The 22,496-nt window shown below is 54.8% G+C and overlaps 8 protein-coding genes across 8 annotated transcripts; 5 read left to right on the top strand and 3 right to left on the bottom strand.

Moving 5' to 3' along the window:
- Nucleotides 1–109: 109 nt before the first annotated feature.
- Nucleotides 110–715, top strand: BO94DRAFT_478862 (cell wall mannoprotein 1 family protein; the record flags this gene model as incomplete). Its single annotated transcript, XM_025608715.1, has 2 exons — nt 110–448; nt 518–715. The coding sequence occupies 2 exons, from the start codon at nt 110–112 to the stop codon at nt 713–715; spliced, it is 537 nt and encodes a 178-aa protein (XP_025461951.1).
- Nucleotides 716–1,356: 641 nt separating this feature from the next.
- BO94DRAFT_478811 (flavin-containing monooxygenase) lies at nt 1,357–3,298 on the top strand (the record flags this gene model as incomplete). The annotated part of the gene is made up of 6 exons (XM_025608712.1): nt 1,357–1,438; nt 1,485–1,607; nt 1,659–1,738; nt 1,788–2,106; nt 2,159–2,797; nt 2,850–3,298. The coding sequence occupies 6 exons, from the start codon at nt 1,357–1,359 to the stop codon at nt 3,296–3,298; spliced, it is 1,692 nt and encodes a 563-aa protein (XP_025461950.1).
- A 1,473-nt stretch (nt 3,299–4,771) lies between these two features.
- Nucleotides 4,772–5,701, bottom strand: BO94DRAFT_579473 (uncharacterized protein; the record flags this gene model as incomplete). Its single annotated transcript, XM_025615269.1, has 2 exons — nt 5,351–5,701; nt 4,772–5,071 (listed from the first exon to the last, which is right to left on the bottom strand). Exons 1-2 carry the CDS (start codon nt 5,402–5,404, stop codon nt 4,772–4,774), a joined length of 354 nt encoding a protein of 117 aa, XP_025461949.1. The 5' UTR covers nt 5,405–5,701.
- A 1,614-nt stretch (nt 5,702–7,315) lies between these two features.
- Nucleotides 7,316–10,607, top strand: BO94DRAFT_528086 (sulfatase domain protein). The gene is made up of 3 exons (XM_025610410.1): nt 7,316–8,005; nt 8,062–9,762; nt 9,815–10,607. The coding sequence occupies exons 1-3, from the start codon at nt 7,689–7,691 to the stop codon at nt 10,389–10,391; spliced, it is 2,595 nt and encodes an 864-aa protein (XP_025461948.1). The 5' UTR covers nt 7,316–7,688; the 3' UTR covers nt 10,392–10,607.
- Nucleotides 10,608–13,358: 2,751 nt separating this feature from the next.
- BO94DRAFT_551226 (phosphotransferase family protein) lies at nt 13,359–14,558 on the top strand (the record flags this gene model as incomplete). Its single annotated transcript, XM_025613535.1, has 1 exon — nt 13,359–14,558. One exon carries the CDS (start codon nt 13,359–13,361, stop codon nt 14,556–14,558), a length of 1,200 nt encoding a protein of 399 aa, XP_025461947.1.
- Nucleotides 14,559–14,668: 110 nt separating this feature from the next.
- BO94DRAFT_306708 (acyl--CoA ligase) lies at nt 14,669–16,714 on the bottom strand. Its single transcript, XM_025606792.1, has 3 exons — nt 16,404–16,714; nt 15,413–16,323; nt 14,669–15,363 (listed from the first exon to the last, which is right to left on the bottom strand). Exons 1-3 carry the CDS (start codon nt 16,507–16,509, stop codon nt 14,779–14,781), a joined length of 1,602 nt encoding a protein of 533 aa, XP_025461946.1. The 5' UTR covers nt 16,510–16,714; the 3' UTR covers nt 14,669–14,778.
- A 756-nt stretch (nt 16,715–17,470) lies between these two features.
- BO94DRAFT_528078 (phenylalanine ammonia-lyase) lies at nt 17,471–19,883 on the top strand (the record flags this gene model as incomplete). Its single annotated transcript, XM_025610409.1, has 3 exons — nt 17,471–17,610; nt 17,657–17,763; nt 17,817–19,883. The coding sequence occupies 3 exons, from the start codon at nt 17,471–17,473 to the stop codon at nt 19,658–19,660; spliced, it is 2,091 nt and encodes a 696-aa protein (XP_025461945.1). The 3' UTR covers nt 19,661–19,883.
- A 291-nt stretch (nt 19,884–20,174) lies between these two features.
- BO94DRAFT_503679 (putative amino acid transporter) lies at nt 20,175–22,229 on the bottom strand. Its single transcript, XM_025609486.1, has 7 exons — nt 21,792–22,229; nt 21,726–21,739; nt 21,597–21,669; nt 21,219–21,550; nt 20,814–21,172; nt 20,423–20,764; nt 20,175–20,375 (listed from the first exon to the last, which is right to left on the bottom strand). Exons 1-7 carry the CDS (start codon nt 21,956–21,958, stop codon nt 20,292–20,294), a joined length of 1,371 nt encoding a protein of 456 aa, XP_025461944.1. The 5' UTR covers nt 21,959–22,229; the 3' UTR covers nt 20,175–20,291.
- Between the last annotated feature and the right edge of the window lie 267 nt (nt 22,230–22,496).

Below are 22,496 nucleotides of genomic sequence, written 5' to 3'. Positions count from 1 at the left end.
GGGTTGATGTTGCTGATGGCGGATTCGGTTATATAAAGCCCGTCACCCTGCGACATCGCAACAATCGGCACAGCAGATCCATAACACAACCCAATTCACTGCCGCAAAGATGCGCTTCGCAATCGCTAGCACCGCTCTCCTCACCTTCCTCACCCTTGCCACCTCTCATGTCATCAAGAGGGACACTGACACTGTCCTCGGTGACCTTTCCGCCATCAACACCAACCTTGGCACTCTCAGCGCCGCCGTTTATAGCTACAACGGTGGATTGCCCGCTGCGCTGGAAATTCAAACCCACGAGAATGCTGTCGAAAGGGCTCTAGAGCAAGCCACGGCCGACACCAACAGCACGGCAGTGTTCACCGCTGCTGAAAGCAACACCGTGACCGAAGCTCTGATCTCCTTGGAGCCGATTATCCGGGGTTCGATCGCCGCCCTCGTCACCAAGGTTGGCTCTTTGAACCCTTCTTTATCGTTTGTGCTTCGTATTGTGCGGTATACTGACAGCTTGGAACAGAGAACCCTTTTCGTCTCCGCCGGCGTGGGCGCGACAGTCCGGACTAACCTGCAGAACCTTAAGGTACGGACCGATAATCTCTCGGTGGCGCTGCAGAGCAAGGCAGTCGGCGCGGACAAGGAGACCATTCGCCAGGGGACTGGGGACGTCGATGATGCATTTGATGGGGCCATTGATGCCTATGAATCCCAGTTGTGAGGTTTTTCTCGGTCAACGGTGGTATTCAGCAGTCCTATGGAGGTAAACAAGGCTGTGGAAGTGTTTGTGGGAATGTCTGACAGAACATAGTTAACAACAATAACAACGTGTTGATGGGTCGTGACTATGATCTCCGTTAGGTGCGCCGTAGAGAAAGTTGCCGGTCGGCCCTTGGTGTAATCATTACCGCATGCAAGGGGGTAGCGAGAAGGGTTTCATCAACGGTCGGACGTGCAGAGTAGGTACTCAACTAGCTGCTGCACATGTGCAGCATTTAATTTATATTTCGGATCACACGGTGAACCAGAACGGGTTGGTGCTCTGGCAGGCGTGATTATTTACAGCCAGGAATGCTGATCACTGGCCGATTACTCGCCAATCTGGGCTGCTCTGTCCCACCCGGGGATGCAGGAGCTGTTAGGCAACCAATCACTGCTTGCATGGGGCATAGATGGTCTGGAAACTATCTCCTGCCCGCAGTGCAGCATATTCACAATGGAGGGCGACTGACCCGAGGTCCGATGCGAGCGGGGTACGAGATGAACACTAAAGGGGTTGCTGTTCCCCAGGCCAGTACCAGCAGTGGTCTCAACCTTGACGTTTCATAATTCGAGGGATTCAAGGATCCATCGGCATCCACCATGTCGTCCAAGGCTTCGCAGCATGTAGGGAACAATCGGTTCACCCGCTCCACTGTGGTCATCGTCGGCGCCGGCATATCAGGTACAATACCCGTGTGCCATGGACTACATGGACTGATCACCACCAGGTATTTGCATGGCGATCGACCTTCTCCGCCGCACGCCCACCCGCAACATTATCATCCTTGAAAAGGGAAGCAGGGTCGGAGGAACATGGGCTGACAATCGATACCCCGGCGCTGCATGCGATGGTTACTATCGACTCACCAATACAACCGACTAGAGCAGCTGACCGTTATTAGTCCGCAGCTCGCTGTACAGCTTTTCATTTGAGCAGTGTCCCACCTGGACGGAGGAGTTCCCTCGTCAGAAAGAATTACTGGTAATGAGTTCTGACTTGCCGGGAGTCTTGGTGACTGACGGTTTCGCAGGAATACCTCACGGATATTGCCCAGAAATACGGCCTCTATCGGTACATCCGGTTCAACTCGATGGTGCAGGAAGCGCGCTGGGACGACAGTCAGCTGCAATGGAAGGTGCAGGTGGCCCTGACTGGCGCAAAGGATAGCCAATTCCAGGAGGCATACGAGATTACCACCGACTTCCTTATATCGGCCGTCGGTCAGCTCAATATACCCAGCTATCCTAGAATCCCGGGCCTGGACGATTTCACCGGCAAGATGATGCACTCCGCCAGATGGGACTGGGGCTATGACTTTGCAGATAAACGAGTGGCTGTAATTGGCAGCGGTATGTCTCCCAGGCCCGCGCACATAACATCCGAGACTGAAGGCCATGACAGGCGCCACCGCGGCCCAGATTGTTCCCGAAATGGCCAAAACCGTTTCTCACCTCACCGTTTACCAACGCACCCCGAATTGGATCTTCCTACGCGGGAACAAGCCCGTGTCTGCCATGGAGCGATTTCTTTTAACTTATGTGCCTCTTGTACGCTGGTGCAAGCGAGCCATGATTATGCGGATTAGGGAATGGTCATATAGTCCCGTCACGAATCCTGAATCGGGCACCGCCCACCAAGTCAAGGAGTGGGCGCTGGCGAGGATGAGATCCAACCTACCGGATAAGCCCGACTTGTGGGAGGCTTTGACACCCAAATACTCCTTTGGATGCAAGCGCGTTCTCTTCTGCGATGACTACTATCCGACGCTGAATTCCAGTCATGTTGATCTCGAGACACGGTCAATCCAGCGTATAACGGCTACGGGCATCCAAACAGAGGGTGACGGGAATCAGGATTACGACCTGATCGTTCTGGCGAGTGGGTTCCGCGCTTCAGAGTTCCTGCAGCCGATAAAAATATATGGCTCCCACGGTCGACCGCTCGAGGATATTTGGAAAGGGGGAGCCACGGCGTATCGTGGTGTGGTGGCAGAAGATCTGCCGAATTTCGGAATGCTATACGGACCTAACACAAACCTAGGTGAGTCTAAAATGTACTAGCTTTGCAGAGAAGGTGGGTACTGACAAAATAGGCCACAACTCCATCATCTTGATGATTGAAGCACAGTCGAAGTATCTGAGCACGTTGGTTGGAGCAGTCGTCGAATCCAAGGAGAAAGGCCAGTCCTTGGCACTACAGCCCCGACCGGACGTGGTACGAGAATACAACGAACGCATCCAAGACCGACTGTCCAAGACCAGCTTCGCCGATCCCAGCTGCCGGAGCTGGTATAAGACCAAAGACGGTCGGATCACGAACAATTGGCCGGGGACGGTGGTGGAGTATCAAGAGCAGATGTCCCAGCTGCAATGGACGGACTACCTCATTCAGGGCACTGGAGCGGAGTTTATGAAGAAGAAAAAGGCAGCGTGTATCGCCCGAGTCAAGGAGGAGATGCCGGTTAGCACGACGACATTGGTGTTGGGACTGGTCATGGTGGCCGGGGGGTGCTATCTGCGCACCACGCGGGGGTGGAGGTAGTGGGGTAGGGATGCACCTGTCAGTCACACTTGATCTGCTTGAATATGTGGGTTTCTCGCAGCTAGCGATGCAGTTGGTTTCGTGAAAGGGGATTGTGGGATGTGAAGTCAAGAGTCGAGAGTCATACCTCGCCCGTACTACATTGGCAATTGGCACGTGACTGACCTGATCCTCTTTTGGCCTAGTTTCTGTTTCGCAGGAGACTGAGGCATCAGTTTAGGTTGTACAAAGTTTAGTGATCACTGTCCAAAACCATCGACTCCTACTCTTCACCCTAAACCTATCTACTGTTGATGAAAGCATTTAAGGATCAAGAGAACACCGTGGCAGTCAAGCGGGCTTGAGCCTTCAGGGGAGGTAGATAGTTTCGGCTACCTACTATACAAAAACAGAGCAAAAAACACACACGCTATCTATCCTCCTTCCACCCTGGCGTTTTCGACACCCAATGCTACCTCCCTTAGCCCAAGCCAATTCCCATACGACATGTCGCTTTTTTCACACAAAAGCAAGTTAAGCAGGTGTTGCAGCGAAGTGATAGAAGCGTCTGTCAGGTTTCCATGAACGTTTCTGATGGAAGCACTGATGCCTGCAGATCAAGGCACTCATGCACGCGTTCCTTGTCGGCGCATCCGTCTGCAGCATCAACCCCCCCGAAGCTAGGACATCTAAGAAATCTTGATCATCAGAAACAAATCAAGAGTCACTTGACTTATCCCCCTGGAATTTAGCGTCCAATCCCGTACCCCACCACTATTTTACGCCCAGTGCAACAGATCTATCTGTTGATAGTATTCAGCACCCGTCTCTCCATCATCCTTTGGAGTGTCGACAGCCTTCGAGCAAAGTTTCGGGTGACGTAGGCCAATGAAAGCTCGCAGTTTAGTCACACGGGTTGTCAACCCATAGTGGTGGCAGAAGCGACAGTTGCCATTTGACTGCCGTATGCAGTCATTGGGGATGTAACATCCGCAGAACATATTAACTACATTCCTCAAATAGATTTTCCAGGTCGTATGTCACCAACCAGTCGCCGGCGGGCCCATACTCCGGCAGTTTGATATCCGGGTTCTGCCTATTTATGGTCCAGCTGCCAGGGGTCTAGATATTAAGGGTTGCAATTCCAACAAGTTCCGAAGTTAGCATAACGGGTCAGAGAACTTCTAACACTGAGATATCTCGCTGGGAGATCTTCATATTTTTTAGACCTTTCTACTTCTGTGAGAGTTTAAGGGGGGCTCCTGGGGTTGTTAGGGTATATAGAGCATTCGACGCGCTTCCAACTGAATAGCTATATCCGCCAAACGCGACTAGGACCCCCGATCCACCAACAGTGTCGATTATGTTCAAATATCCGACAGCAACGGTGTTGTAAGTATTTAGCACCACTCTTGACAAGTCATTCCAAGTCATATTACCCATTTCGAGGTTGAGAAGACCGTTTACCATGTAGGTCATGGCTCCGTCCGTGTTTTACAGGTTGGGATCACCTCCAAGTGAGACAATCCCACCCAGGTACAAAGCCTTCTTTTCGAAGGACTGGGCAATCAGACAATCCGCCAACCGGGTAATTGGCACGCCGTTGAAGTCATTCCTGGTCCAGTTGTCATTACCAATATTGTGCTTCCACGTCTCGGTCGGCGGCACGATCATGGGCTGAGCGAAGGTGCTCAAGGTGCCACCATAAAAGTATAGGTCGTCACCCACGCACCAGGATGTTCTATCGTTGAGATTGCTGGGATCGGTCTCAGGGTCTGAGGAGTTTCCTGGTTTCTGTATAAATAGCCACAAGCCCAAGTCTGCGTCATTCCAATGCTTTGATAGATCAACGTTCTCAAGATCACTACGTGTTAGCTCGTTTGCTTAGTCTTATTCATTCTGCGCAAACCAAGCCTGAGTGGAACCCGACTGGAAGACTCACTGGTGGTTGTGGCAGTGGTTTTATTTAATTTTTCGCGCCATCGCCTTTCTCAAACACCGGCAAATCTTTTATTGTCACAAAGAACCGCTGAGCGGAGACGCCTGAGCAGAGAACCTGTTATCTGGACAGACGATATGACCGCCAATGCATGCGGTACTTGGTGAACAATCAAGCATCATGGCCATGTATGGGATGGGGGTGAACCAAAGGGATCCCTTGGCGGGATAAATATATCCACTTAGGAGTGCCACTTCTATGCCAGATGATCGGAATCCATGGAAGTGAAACACAACGCCCTCAACAACATTCGGGGGGGTAAGACAGGCAGATCAGTCTGGCACAGCCCGATGCCAGTCTTGGCTGCAGGAATAACAGTCCACCGTGCTCCCGCCAAGCAAGCGCCACAGCTAAGGAATGCCTTGCAGTTACAGTGATCCTGCAACATTCCGTCCGCCATGTTACACGTGGGAGAGACCGGCCTGCACTTAAGATAGAAAAATGTACATAGGAAGTGCCCGGTGCGGGTACTTTGGTTGGATTAGGCTCTAATTGAACTTCATGACATGTGCTCGCAGCCTCGCACAGTCAGACCGGTAGCCGTCGATCAATGGACCCGTGACTATACCCCACAATCGATGATGGGCCAAAATGAGGTCATCAACAAGAGCCTTCTAAGCAGGTGCCTGTCCAGCTCCCAACAACAGAAAAGGGATCGTGGATTACTCTGTTGTACCTGCGATTAACAACCCCCGTCGAGCACAGCGACAGGAACCGTGCCGGTCGGTAAATCCACTCAAAGTGTTGAGTCCTCTATTGCTGTCAGGTTCGTAGCTAAGGGATCTCCCAAGATCCACTTGTACCTGTTAATAGCATCACAGAGACAAAGTGAGTCGGGGTTAAGATTTCAGAGACAGCCATCGGGCGGGACCGCCGTGCGCCAAGCACATCGTTCATTTTCATGGGCCTTCCCATCCGGAGTTTCTTCCAACATGGGTCTAATAGCCCGGACAAGTCGTCTGAGCAAGGAAAGCTATTCCGACCAACGGTGGAAGGGTTACTGTGTAGAATACATTCAGTCCTCTGCGGGGGAGAGCTGCCCTCGCGTCATCCGGAGGAAATTACATCGTTCACTGCACCGCGGTAGCCTGTTGCGTTGAACTTTACTGGAAGACAGGGCCTGATGATGTAACTGGGGGCCTCTTTGACTGCATAAAGGGGGCGGGGATGCCAGACAATAGAGAAAGCATCTTTGAGGCGATGTAACACTGCACTGGGGTGAGACAGCGGTCAAAGTGGCGGGACTGGAGTCGGTAGAGTGACACGGGGGGGTGGAACGGCGAAAGACACAATAGATTGGATAATAGTAGGTAATAGAAAGACTACTTACTCCTACTTACTCCCTAGAGAGGTGAATTATGAAAGAAATGAATGAGAGATTTCTCTGGAAGCCTGGAGAGTGGATCGGTCAGCCCGTCCTCGGCTGGTCATTGGAGGAGGGGCGGGAACAACCCCCGCTTGGGGCACTCGAAAAAGGAATGTGGTCACGCTGCCGGCCTTTTTTGGGTTCGGTCTTTCAATTTCAATCCCACCAGTCACCACGTGTTCCTAACTGCTTTCAGGTCCGATTCTGAATATCTACCATTCAAGGAAGAAAGCAGTATAATCTTCCGGGTCATCCAGGGAGAGAAGATTCCCAGGAGAGGGCAGCATGACAATTGCATCCTCCTGTCGCAGTTGGGGACCCGGAACACAAGACCGATAATTTCAGTTAAGATTTCCCCTGTCTCAGACTGATTCCCAGGGTTTTGATGGCTTGGCGTGGGTGTCCGATTGGTTCCCCGGGTGCGCCGCGGGTTCTAATTTTACTCAGCTTCGTTTGGGCGGCCAATGACGACGGACCAAAAGGTGGGGCATAAGGGTCCAGGGCCCTCAGGGTCCAACCCAAGTGTACTTGGGTTGGCCGAGCAATCTTACGGGCTACGGCCGCCATTATTACGGGGACTCTGCTAGCCCGGCCCACGACGAACCAGCCTTCATTATTATTAGAGTTCGCCTGAAGTGTTCCAAAAATGCCAAATGATCGTGACGGTTGGGGTCCAACTCTCGACTACCAAGTGACTAGTAGTGGTGCTGTCTCGGGGCTGTGAACTGTTAATGAGACTAGACTGCGGCTCTTTCGGGGATTGTCTGGCTCTGAAGGAATTCTCCCCCCCTCAGCCCTCCATAATCATCATGGCGTCCGTCTTTCAGTCCTTGTCCTTTTTCTCCTCTTCTTTCTTCTCCCCTCTTTGACCCTTTCCCTGTTCCCCCTCTTCTTCATCCTTTGACGGCTTCCCTCATCATCCCGGGTTGATATCCCGGTGTGAGCCATCTCCGTCCAACCCACCCTTCATCGATGGGTGTAGACTCTGATCGGTGGTGCCATGCGGTCTGTCTGCTGCTGAGATACTGTGACATTGCTGCTGCACCATGAAGCTCCTCAATCCCCTCCGTCGCTGCGGCCCAGCCCTGCAGCGTCTGCGCACATCCCCCGGTGACTTCTTCGACTATACCTGGGAGTTCACACGCCGTTATTTCTTCACCGTGTCCTTCATTGCACTCTTCGGCGCCAAACTGCTCCATCTCTACGCCCACATCCACTCCCTTCCTCCCCCCAAGTTCTTCCTTTGGGGTCCCACCTTTTTCTTTCAGGATGTGATTCTTACCCTCCTCATCCGGTTCTTCACTCACAAATTCCACTGGCGTTCTGTTGCAGCTCTGTCTGCTCTGGTGATTGTTCCATTCAGGTAGGCAATGGGGAGACGCAAGGATATGGACGCGCATGTAAAGCTGACATCTGCAGCCTCATTATGTCCGGAATGACCGCCGCAAACACATCCTTCTACATCGTCACCGGTGCCGAGATCCACTGGCGACAAGCCACCACCTTCCACCGCGACGCCGCAGCTATGCGCACACTCCTGACAGGATTGACCGGCTTCCTTATCGTCGAGGGTATCTTGCTCACCGTGGCATGGTTCCTGGCAGCTCCTCTACACCGAATCGTCGGCGGAATCCTCACCATACTCGGACAACCTTTTAAATGTCTAGTGCGGTGTGTGAGCTGTGTTCGAGCGCTCCGTCCCAGAACCGCACCTTTGCCCGACCCCGAGATCTACGAGCAGATTGCCGTGGACGACTACCTCGATGATAAAAGTGATGATGGCTCGTCCATCCATCTTCTGGAACCTTACGGCGAAGTGCCACCTGTGAGGCGGGGTCATTCGATCCTCACAAAGATGGCAGTCTGGGTTCCCTTCTTGTCCCTTGTTCTGCTCCGCTGTGTTCGACCCTGGGATCCCTCATACATGTTTCTGTCAGAAGCTCTTCCTCTAGCGCCTTTTATCGGCGGCCATCGACATTCTCCTGTCCGCGCCGGTGGGTTGCCGGGCGATTATGGATGGCTCGAAGGTCGCTCAACGCTAAACAAGTCACCCAAATGGCGCTGGCTGCCCAAGGATGGACTCCCCGGCTTTGAAGATTGGAAGAAAGGCGACAAGCCTCGGCTGCACTACGATCCAGAGAAGGATCCGCTCCATGTGTCCAACTTACAGAACCCGGTCCTGGAGTCTCTGCAAGAGACCTTGTCCAATGGGAACGTCAAAATCAAACATGTTATTGTTCTGAAGCTTGAAAGCACCCGCAGCGATGTCTTCCCCTTGCGCAAGGATAAATTCATGTGGAACCGCATTGCGCGAACCTATCAGGATAAGAAGATCCCAGATGAAGTCCAGGAGCGGATCGCGAACCTGACTCGCACAGCCGAATTTTTGACTGGGTTCGACGCGGGATTCGGGCACGACAATGAACATGATTATGGCAGGCGTTCATACGGGGGCATCAGTGCTCGCAATGCGTTTACAACTGGTACCTACACGTTGAAAAGTCTAGTCGGAACCGTGTGCGGCGTGACCCCATTAGTCGCCGACTTCAACCGGGAATATGACCACCACATCTACCAACCCTGCATGCCGCACGTCCTGGAGGCATTCAACCACCAAGATGATGTGGACACCGACAGGCCAGTCGACCAAGCCGATTTCCGCTCCTGGCCATGGCATTCAGCGTGGATGCAGTCTGTCACGGAGACGTACGACAACCAGGACAAGCTCACTCCGAAACTGGGCTTCCATGACGTGGTTACCAAAGAGTCGCTCGAAAAGCCCAATGCGACGCATTTCCCCATACGGTCCAAAGAGGTGAACTACTATGGATATCCGGACATGGTGCTCCGAGATTACGTGAGTGACGCGATTGATGATGCGGAACGCAACCACAACCGGCTGTTCTTGACGCATTTGACGGGCACGACGCATCACCCCTGGGGGATGCCCAATGACACGTATTCGGACATGGTGTCCTCCAAGAATACCAATTCCAATGAGGACATCAACAAGTACCTGAACACCATCGGATATATCGACCAGTGGTTGCAACAGATCATCGATATCCTGACGGAGAAGGGGGTGGCGGACGAGACCTTGCTGGTGATGGCGGGTGACCAGTACGTATGGCCCGAATCTCCTCATGTACCTTCATACTAACCTACTGGCCAGTGGTCTTTCGCTCCCCAACGACGGCGGGGTCACTCCCTATGACAACCCCCATATCGGCAGCTTCCAGATCCCCATGTTGTTTGCACACCCGCAACTCCCGCAGATCGAGATCAACACCCCGGTGATCACGCAGCAGGTCGTACCCACCATCCTGGACCTGTTGATCCAATCGTCCTCGCTAGGGGATAACAGCACCCACGCGGCACGCGACCTGCTCTCCATCTACGAGGGCCAGTCGATGATCCGCGAGCTGGTCCCGGAGCAGGATGGGCGGCAGAACTGGCAGTTCACCGTGATGAACACGGGGGGTTCGTGGCTGGCTGTCCGCTCCGCCGCCCACCCGGCCTACCGACTGGTGATCCCGCTGGTGGACGACGTCGAGTGGCGCTTCACCAACGTGGAGCAAGATCCAGATGAGCTGCACCCGGTTACGGAATTCAACCTGGTCGATCTAGCCCGGACCCTGGACAAGGACTACGGCACCGACGCGGTGGACTGGGTGCGCGATGCGGCGCATGTGGCAGAGTGGTGGGTGACGGAGAACTGGCATCTGTATCAGTATCGGCGGAAACACTAGGAGGAGACAGATACCATCTGAAAGACCTATCTCTGCGGTTAATCCTGCCCATGGATTAACCTCGGCGTTGGGAGCTACGCAATCGCGCCATGCCCGCGCCCGAAACCTCAACCGCCACTGGTGCGGACAAACCAGACTAAACATGGATCTTTTGTACATAGTTGTTTTATCACATGATGACATCAGCGATATTTGAAGCGTCAATTTGACTGAAATCACTAATTAATTACGCGGTGCTCCATTCACGTAATGAACCGTAGGAATCAAATGAACCAAACAACCCAAGAATGCCGTGCTTCTTGACCGCCGACCCGGTGGCTCCTCCATCAGTTTCCCTCCTCCCCGGCCTTGTCTCCCTCCCTCACATCAGTCGCGATGAGAGGCGGCGATACAAATCCTCCTTTGTCTCAGCAAGGGAGGATCCCGGGCCCTGAGTCTGTAAGCCGGTACGATGACAGCGATAGATCTGACAGCGATGACGAACTGACGTGGTCCCCTGGTGACGGAGTCTGTCCACCAGCTGCACAGTCAAACCAATGCTGCCAGACAATGTTCGATCACTGGAGAGCTGCCGCTTCGACACATCCACCAGGCTCGGGATCCTGCCAACACTATATCCGGGCTTTCCTCGACCTGCTCAAAGATGTTCCATCATTTTGAACAGCCCACCAGAAGGCCTCGATACCCAGGGTGGGCGGAAATCTTATCTAGCTTTAACATCCTGCTTGCGCATCCAAACGACAGAAGATCCGGACTGCGATCAACCTGAAAAGTCCATTGACTACTACCAGTGCCCTGGACGTCCATCACCTGTCACCTACAAGACAAAGACTGAGACAGAGGCAGTACCCCAAGCCCTGGGTAGCGCAGATAAAGAGGGGGGGAAGAGTTCATTACTCGCCGTGGATGTTGAGAAGCGAGGGAGCCAAAAAGAAGCGGTATGTCATGTACAAATCATCTATGAACCGTGTTGATTGATAGACATCGGAAGTTGTAACTGGAAGCCAGTCCCTTCAAGTTCGTCCATTGCCTTCGGTTTTCTTTTGGACGTTTACATGTCCGAAGGGCTAGAAGGCGATTTAGTCACTGCCCTTACCTCGGTTTTGTTCTTGATATCACGGAACGCACCTTCAGCCAAGTTCACTCCTCCTAGACTGAACTTAACCACCCCGGTTCGCTCTTCGTCCATGAAGAAGGATATGATATTCCATCAACTATTCCAATCCATTTATAAATGCATGTTTCTGAGCTGCACACAAGACGCCTTGGACTCAGTATTATACAGGGCCTTTTTCAATCCTTCTGTTCCCTGTAACTTCATGGGGGCTGCATCTCTAGGTATTAAGAGAGCACTCTCAACAGAGGATGAATTTGATCACCAGCTTCTTCTCAATGCCATAACGAGCATACAGCCGCGGTTGAGTCTTCTATGGGCGGGTGTCATTTGCAGTGACCAGGCAACTTCGCTCCTCAGGTTAGCCTTGTGCACTTTACCACCTATTTCTCTGGTTGCCGCTTTCTGGACAAACACTACCCAAACGTTTCTTCGAATATCATATCATTCAAGACGTGCCTGAGACGACAATTTCCCGAGCAAATGCGTTTCGGACTTCCTATCTTTCTCGAACAAATTTACCTGTTCCGTGGTCTCCTGCGCCTCCTTTTGGTGTTACGCCGCTTAGAAATCTCAGCCTTGAGGTCAGACTGCATGCTAAACATAAGCATAAACGTCTTTCATGGAGAATATACTGGTTATTACACTCCGGAAAACAGGTTCTGGCGAGCTCGCAGCATCGCATCACGCTTGTACATGTCGACAATATCGACCAGTCCTGTGCCATAAGACATTCCACTGAGTAAGTTCGATGTGGGGTTGATTCTATAACATTATATGCTGACGAGAAAGGTCGCCTTACTCTTGTATCGAACAAACCATAGCTGATAATCAGTCGGGGAGCGCCACATCGCGCCTCTTCAATTGGCACCGATGTTACGATGATGGAATCTGGCTTGATGAAGGTGGAGGGGATATTGAATTGATTCGTCTACTACAGACGCATGCGTGGATTATCGACCAATTCGATACCGACGAGAATATTGATCAACTAAAGCCCCGAGAGCTTTGCTTTGACACCATATTGCGATGGAAAGCTGAGGTGGAGGGATCAGTTATCGAAGAGACTGCTTCCATTGGATGATCGTGAGTATATTTGTGCTCCGCTGCGGGTATGGTGCTTCGGGGGAAAAGAACATGAACTTGGGGATAGATTGATGCAAAGTGAATCTATGTAGATGTAATATCTGGCCACACTTTTCAAGTGTACCCTAGTCATCCAGTCATCGATGACGTGAACCGTGCAACTGGATGGAATGCAGTTGGCCATGAACGTGTGCCTGCCTGAAGATAGGTGTCTGCCTCAGGCAAAGTGGCATCCACATCACGTGCCGCTGCCCCTGGCGGCGGTCTGAGTCCTACGCTTTCAACCTCCCTTCCCATCAATCCCAGGGGAACACACATCGTACGAGATCCGCGCCGGATGTCAAATTGTCATCATATCAATGACTTATCGAAGCTATCCAGGATTTGAGTCATGATGGCCGGAAAGATAGGCTTATCGCCAGGAACCCCGTCGGGGTCGGTAGCGGCATCGGCTTGGGAGGGGCGCGATGTGACGCTGCTGACGGCCATCCCCATCCCTCGGCTTCATGCTTAGCTTCAGCCTCGCGCAAATTAGCGCCCCTTAGTCTCATTGCCGAGCTATGATTCACCATGAGTCATGCTGGATCTCATCATCTGTCATGATAATAATCATCTTATCCATGATGATTATAAGGCTTCATGAACTGTCTATAAAACAGCATGGATGGCCGCTTCCCAGCTGACCTGTGCACAGAGCGCGAGCAACGACCTCCCTCCTCTCCTAACACATGAACCAGGCAGTCACATCAACAACAACAACTACCACCATGACTGCCCCAAACAACTACCAGCCACCCGCTCTCCCAGCAGACATTATCACCGAACTGATCCTCTCCCTGGACCTCCCCCGACCGACCCTCGTCGAACCACTCCAAGTATCCGCCGCCTTCCACACCATCTACCTCATCCACTTCAACCCCGACACGGCAGCCTCGATCCCCGCCCGTCGTGAGCCCGATGGGTCCGTCATCCTCGTTCTCCGCGTTTCCGGACGGCAGTTGCCCATGATCAAGACCCTCAATGAAGTCGGGGTCATGACGTGGGTGCGCCAAAACACCCACATCCCCGTTCCCGCAGTGGTGCGCTACTCCGCGACCGACGACAACCTGATCGGACACGAGTTTACACTTCTCGAGAAGGCTCCTGGGGTGAGCGTGGAGAAAGTGTACCCGACTCTCAGCACGGAAAGCAAAACCAAGATGGTGGAACAATTGACCGACTACCTGATCGAGCTACACTCCCACCCTTGGACCGACGGCTATGTGGGCGGATTAACGATCCGCGACGGCGAGATCGCATCGGGGCCGCCGATCGAGGAAACATATTGGCAGGCACCGGATATTGCTAAATACTGGGATGACAAGGAAACTTTGGAATCGCTGAACCCTTTCAACCCGGACGGCTACCCCAGCTATACGGCATACAACGTCGCCTGTTTGGAGCGGTACATCCACGCCATCGAGATACATCCCTCGTTAGTGACACACCGTGATCGTATTCCCCGGCTACGGCAGTTGCTGGCGGCGCTGGAATCCCCGGAACACAAAGAGGAGCTCAACCGGGTGACCTACGTGCTGGCACACAAGGACCTGCACTTTGCCAACATTATGTGCGACCCAACGGACCCAGAGTGTCCCATTACTGGCGTGCTGGATTGGGAGTTCTCCAGTGTGGTGCCGGCGCCTCGATGGAACCCGGTGCGGGCGTTCGCGTGGAATTACCGGTACGCGCCCGAAGACAAAGCGGAGCGGGATCACCTGGAAGAGGTGTTTGCGGAGATCTGTTGGGCCAAGGGGGCGGGCCACGTGCTGGAGGAGATGAAGCCGAATGGGCGGCAGGAGGCGATGCAGAAGGCGATCAACCACGTCCGGGCCATTGTGGAGGTGTGTCCGCGGGGACAGGCTGCAGAGAAGGTGGACACGTGGTGGGCCACCGTCGAGGAAGCGATGGCAGTCCTGGGGATATAACCGACGATGCGTCAACTTATTATCCTCTCCCGGACGAATTATCTCAACAGAGCCAGTATGACAAATAATTCTCGTCTATGATCTATCGCCAGGGCAACTTGCCCACCCTCCACTGTCGTGGTGAATGTATCGGTCTCATAAACGCTACTCCACATTAGTCTACATCTGCATCTGCATACAATTATCCGTTTACATAAGATTTAGCCTAGAGAACACCGGGCTACAGCTTGGCCTCGCGTTGCAAGCGCTTCAGCTCGCGCCGGAGAATCTTGCCGGACGGATTACGCGGGATGCTGGGGACGAAATGCACGCCACCCCGGAGCTTCTTATAGCCGATGACTCTCTCCCCAACGAATTCGGCAATGGCCTCCCCCGTCTTTGGGTCAGCAGCATGCCCGTTGGCTACCACAACGTATGCCCGGGGCAGCTCGGTGCCGGCCTGGCCGCTCGGCACGCCCGTGACGGCCACATCGGCGACGGCCGGATGTCCTAGGGCTATGGCCTCCAGCTCGGCGGGGGCGACTTGGAATCCGTTGTACTTGATGAGTTCCTTGAGGCGATCGGTGAGGTAGAAGTGGCCCTGGTCATCCTCATAGCCGACATCGCCGGTTTTATAGTACCCGTCGTCAGAGAAAGATTCGGCGGTGGCCTGGGGGTTGTTCAGGTAGCCCAGGAACACGTTGGGGCCCTTGAGCCAGAGCTCCTTGGAGCGGCCGGTCTCGCCCTCGATGGGGGCGAGCTTGGAGGTCATGTTGGGAAGGAGGCGGCCGACGGAGCCAGGGTGGGAGGTGGCTTCGGACCAAGTCTGGATACGTTAGGGAACAGCATTCTGGCTACGAGGACCGGGATCTGACCTGCAAGTGGGTGCAAGGGGCGCACTCGCTCATGCCATAGGCCTGGCGCACGGGGAGACGCAGCTGGTGGCGGGCGGCGTGGATCAGCTCGAGGGCCAACGGGGCGGCGGCGGAGACGATCAGGCGCAGGGACGAGAGATCGTAGTGGGCGGTGCGGGGGTTGGAGACCAGCTCCAGGATGACGGGGGGCACGGCATAGGCGTAGGTGATGCGATGGCGCTGGATGATGTCGCAGAAGGGGGCGAATTGGAAGCGCGGCAAAACATACAGCGGCACCCCCGAATAGACGGTGTAGTTGAGGAGGTACGTGATGCCGTAGATGTGGAAAAAGGGCAGTACTCCCAGGGCCCGATCGTGGTCCCAGGCCATCTGGGCCTGGTCGACGGCGGCGTTCTGCAGCAGATTGGCGACCATGTTGCGATGGGACAGCATGACGCCCTTGGGGAGGCCCGTGGTGCCCGACGAGTACACCAGAAACGCCAGCGCCTGGTCGGGATCCCGCACGGGGGGCCGACGCGCCGCCACGGGCGCTGTCTCCCCTTTCTCCCACGATGGCGACGGCTGGTCGAGCAGGATGACCCGGTCGCGCGGCAGGCCGGCGCGGGCCACGGCCTCATACACGACGGGGGCCTGGGTGGAGGTGGTGACGATGGCGCGGGCGCGGGCGTCGATCAGGGGATGCACCAGCTCGTCGGCGCGGTACTGAGGGTTGATGGGGCATACAACCCCCCCAACCGCCAGCGTGCCCCAAACCACCACCGGCACCTCGAGGGCATTCGGGGCAAACACGACCAGCACATCGCCGGGCTGCCAATCCCACTGCCTCTGGAGCCCCTGGCCGAAGTGGAGGGCTTGCTGACGGACCTCGTGGAAGGACAGGCTGCGGCCAGACACCGGATTGACAAAGAGGGCTGTTGTGTTCAATTGTCAGCATCTCTTCCCCCATCTTCTATGGGGATTCATTCTACGGTGGGAATGGGAGAGATCATACGGTGAGACGCCGGAAACGGTCGATCGGGCCGCTCGAAGAGACACGTCCAGAGGTCGATCGGAGGAATCTCCACGGGCGGGAAGGGGGATGTCGAGCAGGAATGCATCGTGAGGGAAATTGATGATTGATGGAGGGAACAATGGGGAAGCGGAGAATGGATGGGGGTTTAAAGCATGATGGGCTGGACAAAAGCAAAACCGAGTCATGCAGAATGGATGCATTCGGACCCATCCTCCCCCATTGCAGGAATGATGTGCAGTCCCGCCCCGCACTCTCATCGAAGCCATTGAAGACATCGTGGCATGATGCTCTAGTCCTATCTATCTATCTATTCATTATCGAGCTGCAGCCTGCATGCCCTCCGGCCTGGTTCGGCAACGGCACGGAACGCTCGGCCCACGGCGTGCGTGCTGCACCTGCTATCTATCTGTCGACTATTAGGCAGTAGCACCGGGTCGGCACGGCAGAACGATCATCGCATCGCAGTGGAGATCTCCATCAGGGGCGTCTATCTATCTATCTGTCTGTCTGTCTCTTTGGCATCCATCGGGATCCTCGTCTGTGGCCTGGATGCAGCCCCTTTTTCATCCAGCCGGCTGCTCTGTCGGCAAGCCCTAATCGTGTCCGCCGGCAAAGGCACCCACGCCTCCTCTTCCTTCCCCCGTGGCACGAGATATCCTGCTCGGCTTTCCCCCAGGAATGGGTGGCAAGTCTTCTCTTACTACTCCAAACCGCCTCCTCATCATATACCGCCGTCATATTCCGATCCTCGATCGCCTGGGGCTTTACCATCCTCAATCTTGCGCCACCACGCACCCCTGTTCCTCCACTCAGAGTGCCACCCGCCTGGACTATTCCCTCGTTTCGCCGATATATTGGGTTCAGCCATGATGCATCGATCAGAGTCCCAAGTCGAGCAGCTCTCGTCTCATCTTGCACATAGTCCAAATTCCCCAGCTGAGCCGGCATAAATAGGAGCTCACAAGACCAGTCATTTCGATCATGTTCATCATTCTTCTTTACTATTCTTTACTACCATCGCAACGGTCATTGCCAGCACTACCACCATGCCGCACCTCCCATCTTCCACCAGCCATCTGGCAGCTACCTACCGCACCTGGGCCCAGCTGCAGGATTTCAAGGCCAACCCCTCGCTTGCCTTGGATGGAAACAGCCTAGACATTGCTGCTGTGGTGGCGGTCGCATTGTATGTTTGTGTCATGATCTCTAGCCAACTAGAACTGACAGATCAGTCATGGCTGCGTGCCGCATCTCTCATCAGACCCTGAGGTGATCGACAACATCAACGCAAGTGTCCGAGTGTTGATGGAGCATCTGGACCAGGGGTACTCCATCTATGGTAGGTTGGGACACATGCATCCATTATCTCTAATCCACTAACCCCTTGCCCAGGCGTCAACACGGGCTTTGGCGGCAGTGCGGATTCGCGCACCCACCAGACCACCTCCCTGCAAGCTGCCCTGCTACAGCACACTCAAGCCGGCATCCTCATTGCCTCTGACAAGGACCCGGACCACACTCCCGGGATTCCGGGCTCCCACTCGATGCCTTCCGCCTGGGTGCGTGCCGCCATCGCCGTGCGCGCCAACACCAACGCCCGCGGCCACAGCGCCGTCACCATTCCCGTGCTCGACGGCCTCCTCCGGCTGCTTGCTCACCGCATCACCCCGATCGTGCCCCTCCGGGGATCTGTCTCCGCCTCGGGCGACTTGATGCCGCTGTCCTACATCGCCGGCGCCATCGAAGGTAGCCCCGACATCTACGTTCGGGTGGGTGACGGGCCCAGCGCCCGCATCATGACGGCCCGTGACGCTCTCCTGGCTGCCAACCTCCCCCGCTGTACCATGGGTCCAAAAGAAGGACTCGGGCTCTTGAATGGCACCGCTGTCAGCACTGCCGTGGCCAGTCTCGCTCTTCACGAAGCCCATCTCCTTGCAGTCACATCCCAAGCCCTGACCGCCATGGGCGTCGAGGCCCTCACGGGAACCGTCGAATCCTTTCACCCGTTCATCCACGCCGCACGCCCGCACCCCGGCCAAATCGAAAGTGCCGCCAACATTCTTTCCCTGCTTCAAGGTTCCTACCTCGCCGCTGGCACCCACCCCACGGACCCGAAACCCCGCACGCGGGCAGGACTGATCCAAGACCGTTACGCCTGGCGCAGCGCGCCGCAATGGCTCGGGCCGCAGCTCGAGGATCTCACCCTGGCGGACAAACAGCTGCAGACGGAACTCAACTCCAGCAGCGACAACCCACTCATTTGTACGGCGAGCGCTCAGATCTACACCGGCGCCAACTTCCAAGCCGCCTCCGTCACCTCCGGCATGGAAAAGACCCGTCTCGCGCTCCAAATGATCGGCCGGCTCATCTTCGCCCAAGCCACTGAGCTCATCGACCCAAGCTACAACAACGGCCTCCCCACGAACCTCGTCTTCGACGACGTCAGTCTCAGCTTCACCATGAAAGGCGTAGACACCAGCCTCGCTGCATACATGGCGGAGCTTGCCTGGACAGCACACCCAATCAGCGCGCACGTCCAAGCCGCCGAGATGCACAACCAAGCGGTCAACAGCCTGGCCCTGATTTCAGCCCGATGCACCATGCAAGCAATAGAGTTGGTATCGTTGATGTCGGCGGCGTATCTGTATGTTGCCTGCCAGGCGGTGGATTTGCGGGCATTGCATATGGCGGTCCTGAAAGGAATCACGACCCGCGTGGCGAAAGTGACCCGGGAGGTATTCGAGTCCTCATTGAACGACCACCTAGTCGACAGAGTGGTTGACGCCGTGACTACCGCCTGGCCCACCACCACCCGACTCCCCATTGCCGAACGATGCCGCCAGGCTGTGCAGGCCGCGGTCCCGATGTTTGTCGACGCCACCACCACCACCACCACCCCTACAGCGGAGCTGCGCCTAGTCGACGTGAGTGGCTGGCAGCAGCGGGCCATATCTGCAGTCATAGACGTGTATCACACCACGGCGGCTCGGTTCGTCGAGCACCCGCATACCGCGGATCTCCTCGGCGCGGGAGCCAAGGTTCTCTACACTACGGTCCGGCAGGACCTCAAGGTCCCCTTCCACCGTGGATTCGTAGAACATCCCACCGCGCAATGTGGAGAGCTAGATGGACGACCAAAGAAGACCATCGGGTCATGGATCTCAGTGATCTACGAGGCATTGCGCCGAGGAGACGTGCAGGGACCGGTGTTGGCCACATTGCGCGAACTGGGATAGACGAGACACCATTCAGAGGGAACATGGGGTTGAATGAGAATAAACGGACGGGGGATGCATATGCCTACGATGGCCTGGTTAGAGATGTTAGACACGTCATGCATGTAGTCCAGAATGTACTCTAGAAGCTCATCACAATCGCATGGCCTGATTCGGGAGGAAAAAAGAGATCGAATGCTTGTTTATGTCTTGGAGAACTCAATCCTCGTGCAGAGTATGAATGTATTACGTGAACTCGGAAGCTTATATGACTCATGCTGGGTTGGCAATTTCCTTCATAGGAATCAGTAGATAATGCCTCATTGTAGACAAGTGCATACCACTGCCCGCAATTTCTCGAATCCTGTCCTGGGACGCTAAGATCTCCCATTGCGGACCGTGGTGAGATGCCAGAGTTGATCCAAATTTGGTAATAGGTATTGACTTAGACATGTGGGTTAGATGAAGACGTCGGGTGGCCACCTGACAGAGTCCCATGGACATCTGCGGTGGAGAAAAAGAGGGTTGTCAAAGTGTGCTCAGCACAGATCATAACGGATACTATCTATTGCTTGCTCTTATATACATTAAATCTCCTCATCACCATTAGTCGTCTTGTCATCCTGAATTTTTAATCGAGTCCGTAACCCATCTATGCATTGTTGGCACATGAAAAGCTGCTCCGGGACGAATCGTCGTGGATGGCCTTGCCCGACGCGTACAGACCAAGACCGCACTAAGAACATCAGCAATGGTCACAAAATCAGGGAGAGCGAAACTTACCATCGCGCCACCAATGCAGAAGATCAGCATGTTGAGGATGGTCAAAGCGGACTTCTTCGGGCTCGACCACCATTGGCCGTAGTTCATGTGAAGCCAGTATGCACCCGGTAGACCGAAACTGAACCAACTAGCAAACAGCGAGCTAATCAGACTGACAAGGTTGCTGAATGAAGGGATACCCTCGCCGATGATCCAGGCAATCACCCAGCAGGTCACGCCAATGGCAATCCACGATCCCACCGAGATCCAGTCGTTCTTGTGCATGCGCCCGGAGTTCCGGAAAATACGCACATAGATGTACTTGAGACCGACGTGTCCATTCACCACACCGGCTCCGATAATCTACACGTCATCAGTAGGGGCATCTCCAGCAAAGGAAAGCGTCACGTACCGTGGGAATGGCCATGCCATACGCCACTTTCTTCAAGACTGGACCAGCCGAGCCCAGGGCCGGCGAGTCAACGCCGTTGCCCACGTAGTAGTAGATCACAATGGCCGCCACCACGTACAGGCAGATCTCAAAGGCCTGCAGCAGACACAGTGCCTTGGGGAAGTCCTTGGGCTCCTCCATCTCAGCGATCAGGCCGAAGAAGGCAACATGGGCGCAGTAAGCGAACATAATCTGAGTGACGCCGCTGAAGGCAGTGTACAGGGTCGTGTCGGTGGTGATGCTGATGTTCTGGCCGCCCTTGTACTGCACGCCAACACCAATCATGGTGATCATAACCGCGGAAAAGATACTCAGGAAGGCTGATCCGTTAGCGCGGCTATCACATGTGGGACAGAGGGGACCTACAGGCCGTGGATATGTATGTCAAATTCTTGATGGTGCGAGGGAGCGAAAGGACCAGACATATGACAAACGCCACAATACTGAATACGATGGAGCAGGTACCGTGGTCGGTGATGGTGTTCATCATGACGGTAAAGGTGACGATGTGGCTACCCATGATGAAGATGGAGAAGAGAATCTGGCCGAGTCCAAACAGCTCCCGGCCGAAGGCGCCCATGAGAATCTCGCCCGCATCAGCGAGGTTGTGGATGTAGGGGTGTCGTTCGCGGAACTGGCCGATGACGTAGCCGGTGTAGAGGGCGAGGATTCCCAGGCCGATGATTAGGATGAGGGAACTGCACCGGTTAGTCAACTTCGAGCTCCAACGAGACATCAACTTACGGAACAAGACCCAAGGCCGTCATAGTCGCAGGCAGCGACAAGACACCGAGGGACACGGATTCTGCGATCATGACTAAGCTGGTCAGTCTGTTTCTCTGGTTCCGAAGAGGAGTTCCCGCCATCACATACACATTCCGCATTGCCTAACATCACGTTAGCTTAGGGTCTTATCCTCATGCATGGCATGATACATACCACCACTTCAAGGTCTTGTACTTGACCTCCGCATTGGCCTCGTCGCCAAAAGCATCCACCTCGGGGGTATTTCCGACGGCCTTGAGGTCCTCGAGGTCATCATCCTTCTCGTCGCGAGCCTTGTTCTCGACCGCATCCGGCGGGGGGGCGACGCCGTCCAAGCGCATGGTGACTGGGGGGATTCGGGGAAGTGTCGCGGTGCAGAGGGACACGAAAGCAGCAGTAACAGCAGCCGGAAGTGAGGACGGACGAGGAGAAGATGATACAGAAAAATTCTCACGAGTGGGGTCGCAAGAAGATCCGGTCCTCCGCTGCCTGGGCCTCTGCAGATGCGCTACCGTCGACGAAGTCGGGGAAGGTGATAGAAGAGGAGAAGAGAAGCTGGAGAAGAGAAGCTGGAGAAGAGAAGGAGAAGGAGAAGAAGAAGCGAAGGCGTTGAGACTTGAGCCTGGCGAGTGGTGAGTCGCGGCTGCTACATTTGGGGCCGGACGTAGCTGCCCGTTGAGGCCGAGGCCGCGGCCGCAATCAGCAATTAGCAGCAGTTAGCAGCATCGCGATTTGGACGATCCGCGCGCCTCAGCCCCACTCCACTGCAGTTTTTGTTAGAGTTTTGCACCAATGAGGGTTGACAGAGGTTGAAATTAAGTAACAGAAAGCCTTCCTCCCGCTTGGCCCGGCCGCAGCCCGCGAATAGCCGGGGTTCCG

Source organism: Aspergillus sclerotioniger (genome assembly GCF_003184525.1).
Source record: "Aspergillus sclerotioniger CBS 115572 chromosome Unknown BO94scaffold_47, whole genome shotgun sequence".
In the NCBI taxonomy this organism is placed as follows: domain Eukaryota; kingdom Fungi; phylum Ascomycota; class Eurotiomycetes; order Eurotiales; family Aspergillaceae; genus Aspergillus; species Aspergillus sclerotioniger.
This window is presented reverse-complemented; position numbering and strand designations above follow the sequence as displayed.

Bases quoted from the DNA above. Each gene is read 5' to 3' on its own strand.
- BO94DRAFT_528086 (XM_025610410.1), top strand. From the start codon at position 7,689: ATGAAGCTCCTCAATCCCCTCCGTCGCTGCGGCCCAGCCCTGCAGCGT. The intron at 8,006-8,061 runs GTAGGCAATGGG...TGACATCTGCAG, and splicing joins CTGGTGATTGTTCCATTCAG to CCTCATTATGTCCGGAATGA. The intron at 9,763-9,814 runs GTACGTATGGCC...CCTACTGGCCAG, and splicing joins CTGGTGATGGCGGGTGACCA to TGGTCTTTCGCTCCCCAACG.
- BO94DRAFT_306708 (XM_025606792.1), bottom strand. From the start codon at position 16,509: ATGCATTCCTGCTCGACATCCCCCTTCCCGCCCGTGGAGATTCCTCCG. The intron at 16,324-16,403 runs GTATGATCTCTC...TGAACACAACAG, and splicing joins ACCGTTTCCGGCGTCTCACC to CCCTCTTTGTCAATCCGGTG. The intron at 15,364-15,412 runs GTCAGATCCCGG...TAACGTATCCAG, and splicing joins CCCCTTGCACCCACTTGCAG to ACTTGGTCCGAAGCCACCTC.
- BO94DRAFT_503679 (XM_025609486.1), bottom strand. From the start codon at position 21,958: ATGCGCTTGGACGGCGTCGCCCCCCCGCCGGATGCGGTCGAGAACAAG. The intron at 20,765-20,813 runs GTACGTGACGCT...GATGACGTGTAG, and splicing joins ATGGCATGGCCATTCCCACG to ATTATCGGAGCCGGTGTGGT. The intron at 20,376-20,422 runs GTAAGTTTCGCT...TGATGTTCTTAG, and splicing joins TCTGCATTGGTGGCGCGATG to TGCGGTCTTGGTCTGTACGC.